This window comes from Perissodus microlepis, chromosome 18 (assembly GCF_051167445.1).
Source record: "Perissodus microlepis isolate ML-2025 ecotype Zambia chromosome 18, ASM5116744v1, whole genome shotgun sequence".
Lineage (NCBI taxonomy): Eukaryota > Metazoa > Chordata > Actinopteri > Cichliformes > Cichlidae > Perissodus > Perissodus microlepis.
The window spans coordinates 11,034,210-11,049,810 of NC_140478.1; the positions used below are offsets into that span (position 1 = coordinate 11,034,210).

Sequence of the window (15,601 nt, forward strand, 5' to 3'; positions counted from 1 at the left end):
AAAAGCCAGGCCAGTGAGAGAAAACCATCCATCCATTCATCCATCTTCTTCCACTTATCCACAGCTTGGTCATGAGGTAGCAGCTTATGCAGAGAAGCCCAGACCCCCCTCTCCCCGGCCTGGGTTTGTCCTAGGGCCTAGGGCCTCTTCCCAGAAAACCAACCAATTTAAATGAACTTCACCAATTCTGCCCAAATATCCAAAAGCATCCAGATCATACGCTTACAACTTTATAAGAGCATAAAAGCAAATATTAGCAGCTGTTGTCTTGTATTTTAGAACAGGGGAACAGTTCTTTGGTGTTTGAGCAGCATCCTCAAGGATCACCAGAAGGTGGCGCCCTCTCCTGCTGAACGGTGTTGGGTGGAAACAAACGTCAGTTTATTCTGGAGGGGTTTGGTTTCTTTGTTGTTATTTAATTTAGTTATAAAATCAATTACACCTTCATGACTGAATGAACGATGGGCTGACAACCTTTGAAATTCTTTCCTGTAAAGTCACAGACAGGCTGACGCATCTTACCAACGGAGCATTCAAGCGGTACCGACCGTGTTTATGTGAAATGTGACTTCACAGGCGTGCTGGGACAGGAGCAGGAGACCGTAGGTATGCCCGCTCCCCACCCTCTGCCTATCTCTCTGTCTGGATGTGTTTTTTCCTGCCTGAGGCCACAAATTTCTATATGTTTAGCTCTGTGTTGTACAGGATTTTTAACACGTACAACACAATGAAAGTTTTTTTTATGATTTGAAAAATTGTGCCACCTCTTTAAAGAGAAACACCCTTCTCTATTTTACATTCAGATTCTTATAAATGACCTTATCGAGTAATCAAAAGAGATTTTGCGTGGTTAGGGTGGAGCTCTGAAAAGAACATTCAGATCCTTTCACTTTGAAATGGTTTCTTGGTCTTTCACCTGGTGTGAGTGTGCAGTGGTTATTATTAACCTGAAACATGAACTGAATCCAAACACTGGTTGTCACATGGAAAAGTGGCAGTGGATTTATTTCATATGCAGTAAAATAATAATGGGAAGAAATAAAAAAAAAAAACAACACAAAATCATAACAAACGGTACCATGGGAGTTTATACAAAAATGGAAATTAGTTGAAAAGAAAGTGACACAAAAACTGAATGTCTCCAACATATTCTGAAAACTTTCTTTAAACTAAAAAAAAATCTTTTAAGCTTTACAATAATCCCAGTTTAAATCTAAATACATGCTATTGGACCTTATTTCTAACATTCAATTCTAACATTTGCATAGTTTGTCACATTAATTGTCAGTTTATTAATAAAGAAGCATCCCGTCCCCACTACGCTACTTTGACCCCACCTGCAAATAAACATGCTGAAAACAGTAAACAGGTCTGAAATATGCCCCTTTAAAGCCAGCGCTCTTAAATGAGCCCAGGCCAGGAGAAGTGGGAAGACTACTCCTACACGTAGTTTTTGCCTCCCGCAGGGTGGGACTGGGGGTAGCGTTGAGTCGGCCCAGCGTCCTGCTTGGGGCAGTGGCAGCTGAGGAAGGCCCCTCCGATGATGACGAGAATGGCAGATGCCCAGCCGACGTACAGGGCACTTCCAAACTCATACCTGTGGATGAAACACAACACGCATTGTGCTTGAGTGTCTGAGGACTCGCATGGTCAGCTCAATACAAGATGTTTGTGTCTTTCTGTGTGTGTGTGTGTGTATATATATATATATATATATATATATATATATACATATAGCATTCAGCTCCACCATAACATTTAAATTTGGGTACTAAAAAGGTTGAGTCTGCCCCACTAAACTTAGTCGGTGCTACATGTCAGAGTACCCACTCTTAAAAAAGGATTTCTTAAGAAATAACACAAAGTAAATACGCTGTTATGTGTGTAGCATGTTTTTTGTGAATTTTAACAGAACATGTGTTTTTAAAAATGCATAAAAAATGTCAGAACAACACGTGTTGTCTTTGAGCCGATGTGGCACTAACTCAAAGGAGCAGGTAAACATTTCAGGAAATAGACCTATTTCTTTGGTGCCAAGTGTAAAAATGTTGTGGGTTTGCACGGCTCACATGCCTGAATTTTTGTCGAGGACCGGACTCTTTCATTTCCCTTTGTGTGTGCTGTAATGCTGAATCTTGAACTTTTTTTGGTCTCTGTCACAGAGACAGACTATTTTTTTTTATCTGATGTCTGTCTGTGGATTCACCAAAGAAACCTTCAGTGATACCTGATAAGGATTGCGGGGGGTTTCGTGTGACAGAGGAGATGCTCACCTGGAGTTAGTCGGAGTGAATGGATTGTAGAATTCCTTTGCTATGTTGCTGCCGAACCAGGAAGTTCCCGCCAGGGCAAGCAGACCTGGAAAATTGTGAGCAGAAAAGCTTCTCTATATTGTTGGATTTTAGAGGTAACTACTTGCGCAATTGTGTTATCTTTGACATATCTCGAATGCAAAACCTCACATTCTAAAACTATGTTCCAATGTAGCTGTGAACGCAGGTAAAAACAAAGAAGTACTATGTTACACTTTTTTAAAAAACCCATAAAAAGATGATTTAACTCTCACCAGCAAGAATAAAGATAATCCCTCCACTCAGGGCCACCTTATCCTTAAGCTCTGGAGAGTCGCTCATGACCGTAGTGCACTTCATACCCATCACTGCCACCAGGATGGAAATGAAGCCCAGCACGATGGACGACACCATCAGCCCTCGTGTGCCCTGTACATTTCCTGCAGACACAGAGAGGGTACGTTAGTCAGAGCAGGTTTCACTCAAGGCTTACTTCACTAAGAAGTAACTGGGTGGTTAGAGACAGTTTAAATCCCTCCAAACAGGGAGATGCTTCACAGCAGTAGCACAGAAATCACACAAAATTTTACACGAGTGCCATTTTATTAGTCCATGTTTAACTGTTCTTTCTTTAACAATCAATCAGTCCTCAACAAACCACACATCGCCTCTGTTACCTTTCTCTTCTAATCGAGGGCTATTCAGGATTAGAGAGTGCATTTCCAATGCTTCTCCGAGTGTATATACATTTCCAGAAGATTCATTTCTGAGGAATTTTGTGGTGTATTTTAAAAATAGATTCTGTTCCCCACCCCGCCCAATCCACACACACACACACACCTTACCCCACCCCCAACCTACCCTTTAAGGCAGTTTGCGTCTTTTTTTGCGTCACACTACAAACTTACTGAGAATCTAAATTTAACTGATCAAAACTGCATCTTCCTCATCTGGATGAAGACTCCCCATCAAGTGTTACCTTCAGATTTCTAATCCCGTCTCCCAAGAAACATTGCAGACTGTCCTATCACACAAACACACACCAGAAAAATTGTACTTCTAACAAATAAATATGATTCTGAATAGAAGAGCTCACTCACAGCCTATTTGATCCTTTAGTTTTTGTTTTTCATGTCTTTGTTTTTATTTGTTCTATTCTTTTGTGTGTTGCTGTATAGTTCTCTGTTGCGGGGCTTGTAGTGCAGTGTTCCTCACATTGTCTCAATCCTTGTTTAACTTCCACTGAATGAATGTGTTTCAGAAAAAAAGGGTAAAAGTGTAAAAAAAAAGGGAAAAGAAACACGTCCATCAAAGGGATTATTTTTAATCTGATAGTTGTGTTTTTTTGTAAAAATGTTTACACTTGACTGATTTGCAACACTAACAGCATGAAGTTTAAACATTGTCTTTCATGTCTCTTTCATGACGTAGGTTGTGGTATTTGACCAACATGTCTTTGCATGCAGGAGGTCTAAGAAGGAGAAGAAAAAACGAGCACTCTCCCTTTAGTGACCTCGAGGCTTTGAAAGACCACAGAGTTAAACATATTTTTTGTTCATAGAACAACCACAGTTCTACTTAAACTTCTAGCATTGGTATTGAAAGTAACTGTTCAGGTATTATTTGAATGTGCACCATTCACTATCTCATGACATGCTCCCCACCCAGCTAACTACCTCCTTCCACACCCAAAAGATAGAACAAGTATTTGATTTTGGACACTGTGTTACTCATAAACCCCTTATTCTCTGGCTATGACCGTCATCAGCATTTAATAATAATGAAGAAATATCACAAAAGGTAAAAACACGATGTATATAAAGCAGTACCTGGCAGCTGGAGGAGGGAGTCATACACTTTACACTGAACTTGTCCGGTGCTCTGACTCGCACAGGTCTGCCAAAGCCCTTCATACATCGCCTGAGCCGTGATGATGTTGTCCCCAACGTAGGATGAAGCTTTCCACTGCACCATGATTGTGGCCGCGATGATGCCAAAGGAGCCAATGAGGGCCAGTATGAATCCGAGAAGCTGCACTCCGGCGTTTGCCATTGTTTGATGAATTAAAATAAGAATTTAAATGAAAATGGCAAAAGTTCTTTGGAGGAGTTTTTTGGTTGTTGTTGTTGTTGTTTTTAAAGATATAAAGATGAAAAAATGTTGCTCAATGATGTTCCCAGTGGGTTTGTGTTGGCGACCTGCTCCCAAATAAAGGCGCCTAATCACCTGTGCATATTTAAGGAATGACCTGGAGGAGAGGGAGGATCCCCGAATGCCATTAACTCCTGCTGAAGTCAGGAGGTGCAGGGGGACACCTTCTGGCTGTGAAGGTCTTCTGCAAATAATAAAACCAGATGAACCCACACATATGCAGTGAACTCCATTTAAAAATAAAATCTTTTCTAAAGTAAGTAACAACAGTCAGTAAGAGCACTGTGAGCAGCAGTGATCATCTGTCCCATTATTTGTTTGTTTGTTTTCACTTTATTTTTATAATTGAAGCAATATACAGAAATTCATTTAGTGAAAAAAATATAAATACTGTAAAAAATAAAGCAAAATACACTCCGGTGGCACTCTACCTATTCTGATTCAGCTTACACATGAAAAAAGGGACAAAGTGCACATTTATTAAACCACTAATCTCCATAAGTTATCTGTTGATTTTTATTCATTTTTCTTATCAATACAAACATTAATTCTAATAACAGAATATTTACATGCCATAAAATACAAATTATTATCAAATTATCCGCAGATCAAAGCCGAGTACTCCAGCTTTGGGACGTTAACCATAAAATCTTAATAAGAAGGAAGTAGCATAGTTGATTGTATGATTTCTTACATTATTTCACACATGAATGATCTTCTCAGTGCGACTTCTCTCTGATTTACTTGTTCCGTGAAGAAACATTTGCTTTTGCTGGTTTGCTGAATTGCATGATAATCTTTTTTTATGTGGCCGGAGCTGACCAGCGGGCAAAGGTTTTTCTTGCCTAACCCACACTTGTGTTGTTGTTTGCACTTTTTGTCAGCTGACTTCCAAGCCCACAGAGAAACTTGTCACAGTGTTCCTCGATCGCTGTAACACAGAGGTTTTTGTTTGCAGTGCATGAGTCTGAGCTTTTTTGAATTTCCTCTTTTTCGTTGGGTTTGTTTGTTTTTTTCAGTAAAAAATGGACAGAAATTTGGGTCTAATCCTGCTCCTGCTGCTTCTCTGCCACAAAGGCAGCGGAGAGTTTTGTCCATACCGATGTCAGTGTTTCACTCTGGTCCAAGTGCTATGTGCTGATGCAACAATGACGTCTTTACCAAAGAATATTTCCAGGGAGGTCAAGGACTTTATTGTAATGACTACGGCTGTGCAGTACCTGTTCTCTCACACTTTGGAGGGCAGTCCTCAACTCACCAAGCTTATTTTCCTGGATAATCAACTGAAAAGTATTCACTGTCGGGCATTCGAACATCTGACTGAGCTTCAGGAACTGGAGATCAGCGGGAACCCCTTGGATCATTTATTTCTAGGAACTTTTTCAAAGCAAGGAAATTTGACTAAACTGCTGCTCAACTTCAACAGGTTCCAGACGGTGCTTCCTGGTATGTTTGACTCCTTGAAACAGCTAGAAACTCTGCAAATGAAGGGCAACATCATATCAGATCTACCTGCGTTTCTTTTCCTGAACCTTCAAAAGCTGCGTGTCCTGGATTTGTCCCAAAATAAGCTTGAGGGAGTAAAAAAAGAAACTTTTTGTGGTCTGGAAAAGTTAGAGATCCTGAAAATGAACAACAACCTCATCAGCAATTTTACATCTGACACATTTCACAATGTTTCTCAGCTGACAGAGCTTCATCTGGAAGGGAACATGATAACAAAACTTGATGATGGCATCTTTGCTGTGTTAACTGAATTGCAGGTGCTGAATCTCCGTGGGAACCTTCTTACAACCTTTAGCGATAAAGTGTTTGGATTTGAGGGCTCAAATTTGTCAGAACTGAACCTAAAAGGCAACAGACTAACTGAGCTGTCCTCTCTAAGCAGTCTGACTTTACTTACCAACCTCATCCTGTCCTCTAACCAGCTCTCCAACCTTACTGGAGACATTTTTAGAAATGTTACAGCCCTGATGATCCTGGACCTGTCTGAAAACCAGATCACTTCACTGCCCGAAACAATCTTTAATGATCTGTCTGAGATTAGGACAATCTACCTGCAAAAGAACAATCTCAGCACTTTGGATGCCAAACTGTTCAAGAGCCAGGAATTCATTCAGCAGCTCTACCTGTCTGACAACCAACTGGAGAGTCTCCCAGAGGACCTTTTCGACCATTTTATCCTGCAGTACACCGTGAGGCTGCATGGAAACCCTTGGAAATGTGACTGCCACATATGGTACCTGCATGGCTGGGTGTTGGAAAACAGCAAAACCATGGAGATGCTGGACAGGGTGGTATGTGAGAGCCCAAACTTTTTGAAAAAACGGGCGGTCATGTCCATCGACAAGGATCAGCTGGTCTGTCATTTGTCCAGAGATGAGATGGCAGATCTCAGCACCTGTAGCCTACAAGCATCAAATGGCATCATGATCATAAAGTGTAAAGTAGATATATGTTCTCCACTGACAGTGAAGGTACAGTTTCAGAAGGAAGATGGCAACATTAAGGAACATATTGTGAAAAACGAGCATGAACCCTCACAATGTAGCAACGAGACACTGATCGAGAGCCCCGTTCAGTAGTTTTCAGACTTTTTCTGGGTGCAAATTGTTTCACACTCAGAGTCACGTTATATGTTCTGTGACTGCCAGAGTCAATACTCTAAACAAACCTCTAACTCACTAGCTGACTAGTATACATAAATGTGACTGAATGATAAGAAAGGTGGATGAACCTTTTTTTTTTTAAAAAAAGTTCAAAGTTCAACTCAATTTCCAAAGATCCTGTCACTGCTCAAAGAAGCAATGAGTGATCTGTCAGTCATCTGCTAACACATGCTTTTCCTGTGATTAAAACTCCAGTAGATGTCAGTGCTTCTCTCCTCTGTGTAAACTGCCAATGCTAGTCCCCTCAGGCAGAACAGTCATCACTGACACAGTGCAGAGTAGTTATGAATATGTTTTTGTCTTCAGCAAGTTTGACGTTAGTTTCCTGTGAACAAATAATTGAGTAAAACGTAATATTTGCTTCATGAAATTACTGGATTGAATTTTCAAGGCAGGAAAATGTATTAATCCTTAAGTCAGTGATAGAAATTGTATGAAGAGTCTTGAAAGGCATGTGGTGTAAAAATCACCATACGAACTACCACGAAGTGAGGGCCGTCTGATATCCCTGTATCGGTGTTGTTCCTGCATCATCATCATCATAAGTTTCTCCAGGACTGACTTTGCAACTAACTACCAATTGTTGTCTGTCAGCTTGAAATGTGGAATAAAAAAGGGGGAAAATGTCTTTGTTTATATAAAACTGTCTTCTAGAACAAATGGAAACAATTCTAGGTGTGTTCTTTATTAATTTATACAATATCATATACTGGTATGTATTATCAAGCTAGGTTTGCTGTCAGCCAAATTTAGCTTACTCATTGTTGGTTTGCTAGGGATAGCTTTTAATAGCGGTAGCTAACTTTTTGGCTAATGCTAACTCAATTCTCAGACAACATGACTGATGGTCAGTTGTAACGCTGATCCTGGACTGACATTGCTATGATAATGTCAGAACAACACCAACCCAGAAATATCAGATCACGCAGCAGGCTACACCATGGGCTGGTCACCAGGCTGTCACAGGGCTAACACAGTGAACTTTTGGGAAATTTGAGCTAGCTTGTATGTAGATTTGACCACACATGACAGCCGTTGCTCCCCATGTGTATCACTGAGCCTTGGGCACCCATGACTCTGTCACTCAAATCCTCACACTTGCTCATTTTTTTTGCTTCTAACACATAAACTTTGAGGACAAAATGTTCACTCTCTCTTTAATATATCCCACCCACTAACAGGTGCCACGATGAAGAGATAATCAGTGTTATTCACTTCACCTGTCAGTGCTCATAATGTTATGCCTGATCGGTGTATGTCATAAGCTAACTGTGGCTTGTGTACCTAATATCATCATCAGAATATCACCATAGCAACCGGCAGTAAGTAGTGCAGTAATTTTCTGCAGTGGAGCAGAAGGGCAAAGCAGCTACATGAATATACTTACACTATTGCTCAAAAGTCTTGAAAAATGTTTTTATATTCAAAAGAAAAAGACAATTTATTTTCATTTGCAATAACAAAAAAATGATTACAAGTGTTCCAACTGATCTATTTACAGCATTTCTGTGTGATCTGATTGCTCAGAGAAGTGCAGGCTATTCAGTGGAGATAAAGTGACAAAATATTACACTGTTTTCAGAAATTTCCCACATAGAACGGGTTTCATTTCTTAGAAAAGACGGTGATCACACCCACAAAACGCCCACAGACTGTCCAAAGAATAGCCAAAGATCAGTCACCAGATGAACTTGATAAACTTGCTTTAGGTTACACAATATACCACTAGATCACAGGGGTGATCTTACTGAAAACAGGCCTCTTTATGTCTATGTACATAAACTATGTACTGAATTTATGATGTATGATTTGAGTAATTATTCATTTTCATTTAAAGCATTTCTGTAATATTATTATTTATTTTTCAAAGAAATTCCTTCTCTTTCTTTTAAAAACAGGAACATTTCAAAGTGACCCAAACCATTTAAGCTGCAGTGTGCATTACATCTCACCACTGCCTTTGGCACACACATATATTGAGGTTTTTACTTGGCTGTGGAGTGGGTGAACTATTCATTGCAGTTCTTCAAAAGTATGTCGGTATCAAGCAGCCATCCTCTGATCAATCTCACTGCTGCTGCACACTGAGAGGGATAATAAAGATTGAGGGAGGAGGAGAGCCCCAGCGCAACAAGGCACACAGATGGCTACACCTTGAATACAGCACTTTCACCCGTGGTTAATAAGGGTCAAATGCCAAGGGGTCAATTGGGTCCTCGTTTCGAGGTGACTGACATCCCAATTCAAGTGGTGGCATACTTATTTCCAGAGTTTGGAGGGTTGTCCTTAAGCTGGAGGTAATCCTCACTTGACTCAAAGTCTGAAAACAGAACATTTAATGTTGAAAGTACAGCTAATGAGCAGAAAGAGATATGGAAGTCGTTAAATGCATATCTCTGTTCAGTGAGCGTGCTGGCATTTAAATGAATAGAAAAGAAACTAACAGGATGTGTCACAGTTAGCAGTGCAGTTGCTGAAGAATGTTTTTGAGGCTGTTTCCTTTGGAATTAAGGTTACTTAGAGTTATGCAGGAATTATATTGTGAAGTAAATCAAGTCAAATCTAACTGATTCGTTTCATGGTATTGATGTGGCCTTTTGAAAGCAAAATGTTGCCAATCAACAGGTAGACACTAGATGTTGGAGTTTAGCGGCTAAACTAACAGATGAAGACTTGATGAAGAACTAGTGGGTCAGAGTTGTGTCTACATAATGAAACCCAGCACTGAAAACTGGATGCTTGAAATAAAACAGCCTAAAAATGAGAGCAGGATAAATTAACTGCAATTTACAAAAACTAAAACAATGAACTGATACTCTGAAGCTCTGTAGAGATGCACAGAGATGAGATTAGAGATCTCCTCAGTTTATCATGCAAGTGATCACATGTTTAGGCTACTATAAAAGAAAATCTTTATTTTAAAAAAAAAAAACCTTCCTGGAATTCAGGTCTCCTAAAAATTATTATTGGGATACTGGGAAGTTTTGGTAGAGTTTAAGTTTTGCCACAAGAAATGAAGAGGTTAATGGAGTTATCAACACTAAATCACCTGCCAGCATCCATCACTGGTAATTGCTCAGCAGAGTTACAGCAGCAGTGTTTGAGAGCAACCCAATGAGTAGGAATGAAAAGCTGCTTTTCCCCCACCCATGGTCACATCTCATCTCTGTATCCAGCTTAGTGGGCATTTAGCACCGGACACCACACTCCACACAGCAGCTCTTCAGATCGAAGAGAAGAGAAACAGAGGGGAGGGAGACATTATCCGGTGAGGCGCACAATGTCCAAAACAACACAAAGCACTGGGGAAGAGGGTTTCCCACAGAGTTTAGACTGGTCAGTGAGAAGGGAGGTGGCGAGGGCAGGGCAGGGTCCTCAGGACAAAGACCAGAGGTCATCTGAGGCTCAGTGCTTGTGGCGAGAATTTGGGACTTTACTTTTTTTGATGGGAAAATGTTAACTAATTTCACACTGAGTCGCTGAATAAAATTTTATAACTGATCTGAAACACTGAACTCAATGTTGAGGACAAAAAAATTTACTTTTACTTGTACTTCAAACACCATGATTATGGTTTTTGTCTCTCAGCCTTATTTAAATGAGTTTAGTCTGTCATGAAATGATAACCAACACCAGTTGCTATCATGTGGGCAGGTGTCTATTAGGTCCTCTCTCTCACACAGCCTATGAGAAGGGTGAAGCACAGATTTGGTGATGCGATGACCTAAGCATCTCGCGAACACAAATGGGCCATTTTGCACTCTCAAACTGTGAACCTTGCTTACAAACAAGGGTCAATATTTACCCCTCAGTGCACCCAGACCCCTGGATGGAAGCTTAATTGGTGGTGCTGACCAAATTAAGAACAGCTGACCTGATGTGGGTGTTAAGTGGACGGGGAGATGTTACAAGAATGGAAATCTTTTAGCATGCTGGTACACTGCCCTTTGTTTTGTCAGTCCCTATTGGAGGATAACAAGAGGCTATAAGCTCCTTATCATCACATTACATTTATGAAGGATGAATCGGGAACTATGGCCCTCTGGACCCCCATTCTCAAAAATAGCTATCCTTGTTTTGTGCCCAGCTGGTTTTATTATGCATGCAAGAAGCACTTCATTCCATACTTTTGGTCGGACACTGAAATACCTTCTAAGCTCCATCCTCCAGCAGCAAAGATCCTATAAAACAATATTTGTTTCACACATTTGGGTTTGTTAAAACATTGCCAGTATATTTTCCCTGATTTATTTTATGAATTCAATGCAGACAAGTCATGTTTCCAGGTTTTGATTAAAAACCTACTTTCACTTGCAGTTGTACATGTAATGTGGATTTCACAGATTGCAGGCCACTGCTTGTGTTGCAGGCCACATCAATTCCTATCAGTTCAATTCCGTTTTATTTGCATAGCACCAAATCACAACAGCAGTCACCTCAAGACCACAAGGTAAAGACCCAATAGCAATACGGGGAAAACCCCAACAATCAAAGGATCCACTTTGAGCAAGCACCTGGTGACAGTGGGAAGGAAAAACTCAGTTTTAACAGGAAGAAGCCTTCTGCAGAACAAGGTTCAGGGATGAACGGGCATCTGTCAGGACTGGTTGGGAGTGACAGGAGAAAGAGAATCCTAAAAGTGTTAAGAAAATGTAATGAAGTTATCATTTTTAACCACCTATAAATCAATCATGCATCATGCAATGTAATTGGTGACTGCATTTAAACCCTTTCAAAGATGCCATTATAAGAAGTGAACACCAAACAACAGAGAAAACAATCAGATGTACGTACCTACCCACTAAGGACACTTATTGTCGTCAGTTGTTCAACAGTGTCCCTTGGACTAGGATGGCAGATGGAATAAGTGTAGATCGAGGCCTGAGGCTGTTGCCAAACCAAGCCAACTTTTTTTAGAAAGCGTTTTAAAAACAGCAACCACTGACCAAAGTGCTGGACAAAGCACTGAAATACAACTTAAATAAAGTTTAAATAAGTAAAAGTAAATAAATATACAAATAATTAGAATTAGAATTACTACACAAAATAAGAGCATCAGCCCGATACAAGATTTGGGAGCCGCTACAGCAAAAGCCCTTTCTCCTCTGAGCAGCCACTGTGTCCTCCACATCCAAGAGTACTTGCACCATCTGCAGACAAGACAAGGAGGACTAGCAAAAATCAACATATAGAGTTACAGTAATCCAAGTAAGTTATAATGACGGCATGGATTACTGTTTCAAAATTATCTTTTGATAGAATGGTTTTTTTTTTAATTTTAGCCAGCTGTCTCAGCTGAAAGAAGCTAGATTTTATCAATGCGCTGATTTGACTGTCCAATCTAAAATTCTTGTCCATCCTAAAAATCATACTTCTGACAGTAAGCTTTACATACTGAGCCAGTGGGCCTATGTTGACAGAACAAGCCTCACCAGTGACACTAGGCCCAAACACAATAACCTCTTTCTTCTTTTGATCAAAATTTAGGAAGTTTAGCACCATTTGCGTTTTTAATTCCTCAAGGCACTCAGCTAAAGTTTCCATGGAGTAGGCATCCTTCTGTTATAGGGTACATAAACCTGAGTATCATCTGCATAACAATGGAGAGCAATTTTGTACTTGCTAAAATTAGAAGCAAGAGGCAGCAGATATAAAAAATAGCAGAGGCCCAAGTATCGAGCCTGCGGAACCCCACAAGACAAAGGAGCAGAGGAACATCTGAAATCACGTAGTCTAAGGTTCTCTGAGAAAGGAAGGATTGGAACCACTCCAGAACAGTGCCACAAATGCCTACCCTGAGCTCTAAACAAGACATTAAAATATTAAGATTTGCTGTGTCAGAAGTGACTGTTAAGTCTAGAAGAACTAGCATCAGATAGTCCCCTGCATGTGTAGCCAGGAGGATGTCAGTAAAAACCACCAGCAGTGCAGATTCCATGGATCATCCATCATCCATCATCCATCCATCCATCCATCCATCATCCATCCATCCATCCATCCATCCATCATCCATCCATCCATCCATCATCCATCCATCCATCCATCCATCCATCCATCCATCATCCATCCATTCTCTTCCACTTATCTTTGTCAGGGTCACAGGGAGGCTGGCGCCTATCCCAGCTGTCTCTGGGCGAGAGGTGCGGTACACTCCGGACAGGTCGCCAGTCTGTTGCAGGGCTAACACATAGAGACAGACAACCATTTTACGTTCACACCTGTGAAAATTTTTGAATTACCAATTAACCTAACCCCACTAAATGCATGTTTTTGGACTGTGGGAGGAAGCCAGTGTACCCGGAGAGAACCCACGCAAACACTGGGAGATGCAAACTCCACACAGAAAAACCCTGGCCTGATGGTGGACCTTCTTTCTGTGAGACAATAGTGCTTACCACTGTGCCACCATGCTGCCCGTGCTATGAAGAGACTTAAAACCAGATTGAAAACCGTCAAGAACATCATGTTTCACTAAAAATGCCACAAATTGACTGTGAACAATTTTCTCCATAATTTTTTAAAGAAAAGGAAGCTTGGAAATAGACCTAAAGTTAGATAACACGGTAGGATCAAGGCAAGGTTTGTTTTTTTTATTAGTGGTTGCACTGTAGCATCCTTAAAAATTTTAGGAACAACACCTGAGGACAGGCTGCTGTTAATAACCTCACGACAGATGGGATCACATCACAGGGGGGAACCTGAGGCCTTCAGATGACCAAATAAAGTCTCATAAACGACGGTCTCACTGAAGACTCGCAGTAACTACGGGGCCGAGCAGAATTTCACCTTTATTACATTTCTGCCTAATACCTTCAAATTTAGACACTTTACAATCACTTTTACAACTGTTTTTCACACTGTTCTAGCACCACATCCTCCACTTTAAGAGCTTCATTTTTTGGTGCTGGCTATGATATCTGGCTGTGGTATTCATCGCTCATGTATTTTGTTTCAGGTCTCTTTGGCACTTGGATTACTGAGAGTTCTCTCTAACAGCGTGGCTCATTATATGCTAAATCTAACAGTATACCCATTTGCTATAAAGTCCTTGTTTTTCAACGTTGCATTTGTATTTTTGGCTCTGCTCAAACTCATGGTGAAACAGCAAACTCCTGTATAATAGCACAAAATTTGGGGGTAAACTGAAAGTTACTCTTATTAAAGGCTCTTGTTACATTAGAGAGATAGACAAAATTAAAAACGTGAATTATGGTGGGCTTTTATAATCTTGTTCTGTCAGGTTTGTGTTACTTTTGATCTGATGTAGCTGATATTTGACTTTAAAGGACTAACTCCTCGTGTATCACTTTGCCTGGGTTCAAAGTAATCGATTTTTCCCCTTGCTGTGTTATTGCGTGACGTTCTTCCTAAATTCCCCCCCTCTGGGTTGTTAAGATTTTCAAAAACAACCAGCTAAATCAAAAAGTGATGAATTGGAGCGTGGCGACAAAGAGTATTGTTCATTCACCATTGAAATTGAGCGCATAATCTATTCATTAGCCTTGATGTGAACCACTGGTGACTACTTCGACCCCCATCAACACCATAACAACCTTAAGAACAATAGTAAGGCGATTCACCCACAGAGGTGGAGGCGCTGGAGGTTTCCGGTGTGTGTCAGAGGGAGACGGTTTTGAGAAGCAGGGAACCTGTCACTTTTGCCACTCTGATTTTGAGGGGAGGCCATCAATCATGGAGCTAAGTAATAGGGGAAGGGTCTACCCGTCTTCATGTTTACCAGTCTATGCTTTACGGCGTTTTGGAGAAACTGCAACAACGTGGGGTTTTGATTCGGGAGGGGGGCGGCAGATAAGCAACAATAAGACGAGACATGAGATGAAGGCACAGACACCAGCAGGAGTCATGATCTATTGAAGCCACTCTGTCCAAAGCCCCTTCACAGAGTCTGTCTCATATACACAGCGATAACCTGTCAGCACCTCAGAGCTCGTCTTATCTGAATGGCACAGCTTTGCCTGAAGAGTTGTCAGAAAGCCTTTAAAACCAGGACCTTTGGGAACAGCCAACAATAAGCCTTCTTTAGCACGGTGAAAGTGACAGCATGGTCCTCCCCCGCTCCCAGCCATAAAACCTCTTCCTGGATAAACAAGGGGAAAGGCCCTTTATGAAGATGGAGAGGGTCACAAAGAGAGGAGCCATTGAGCCACCGAGGGGCCCGTCTTTGTTTTTGTCTTTCCGAGGGTGTTCTCAAAGGATGCTCTGATAGGAGGGGGCAGCAGCTCTATTTTTGTCTTTTAGTCCTCCTTAGCGTCGATCTTCTTGCAGCTCTGCCAAAACAGAGACGCAAACTTAACACGACTGAGTCGTTTGCACAAGTTGAGTTTAATGTTTTTCACAGGGTGGCAGACGTGTTAATTTGGTTAATTTAGTAAGAAATTCTGATTTAAATTCAGTCCCTTAAATTTAGTTAATCTAAATGCTTCTCTGTTAGGATCAAATCCCTTTAAATTCCATGGATTTGAAATCAGA

The 15,601-nt window shown here is 40.8% G+C and overlaps 2 protein-coding genes across 2 annotated transcripts; one reads left to right on the forward strand and one right to left on the reverse strand.

Moving 5' to 3' along the window:
* Positions 1-395: 395 nt before the first annotated feature.
* On the reverse strand, positions 396-4,511 carry cldn1 (claudin 1). The gene is made up of 4 exons (XM_084913408.1): positions 4,121-4,511; positions 2,567-2,731; positions 2,274-2,358; positions 396-1,597 (listed from the first exon to the last, which is right to left on the reverse strand). Exons 1-4 carry the CDS (start codon positions 4,341-4,343, stop codon positions 1,441-1,443), a joined length of 630 nt encoding a protein of 209 aa, XP_084769534.1. The 5' UTR covers positions 4,344-4,511; the 3' UTR covers positions 396-1,440.
* Positions 4,512-5,380: 869 nt separating this feature from the next.
* On the forward strand, positions 5,381-8,486 carry LOC146367348 (uncharacterized). Its single transcript, XM_084911286.1, has one exon. It carries the CDS (start codon positions 5,468-5,470, stop codon positions 7,025-7,027), a length of 1,560 nt encoding a protein of 519 aa, XP_084767412.1. The 5' UTR covers positions 5,381-5,467; the 3' UTR covers positions 7,028-8,486.
* Positions 8,487-15,601: the final 7,115 nt, after the last annotated feature.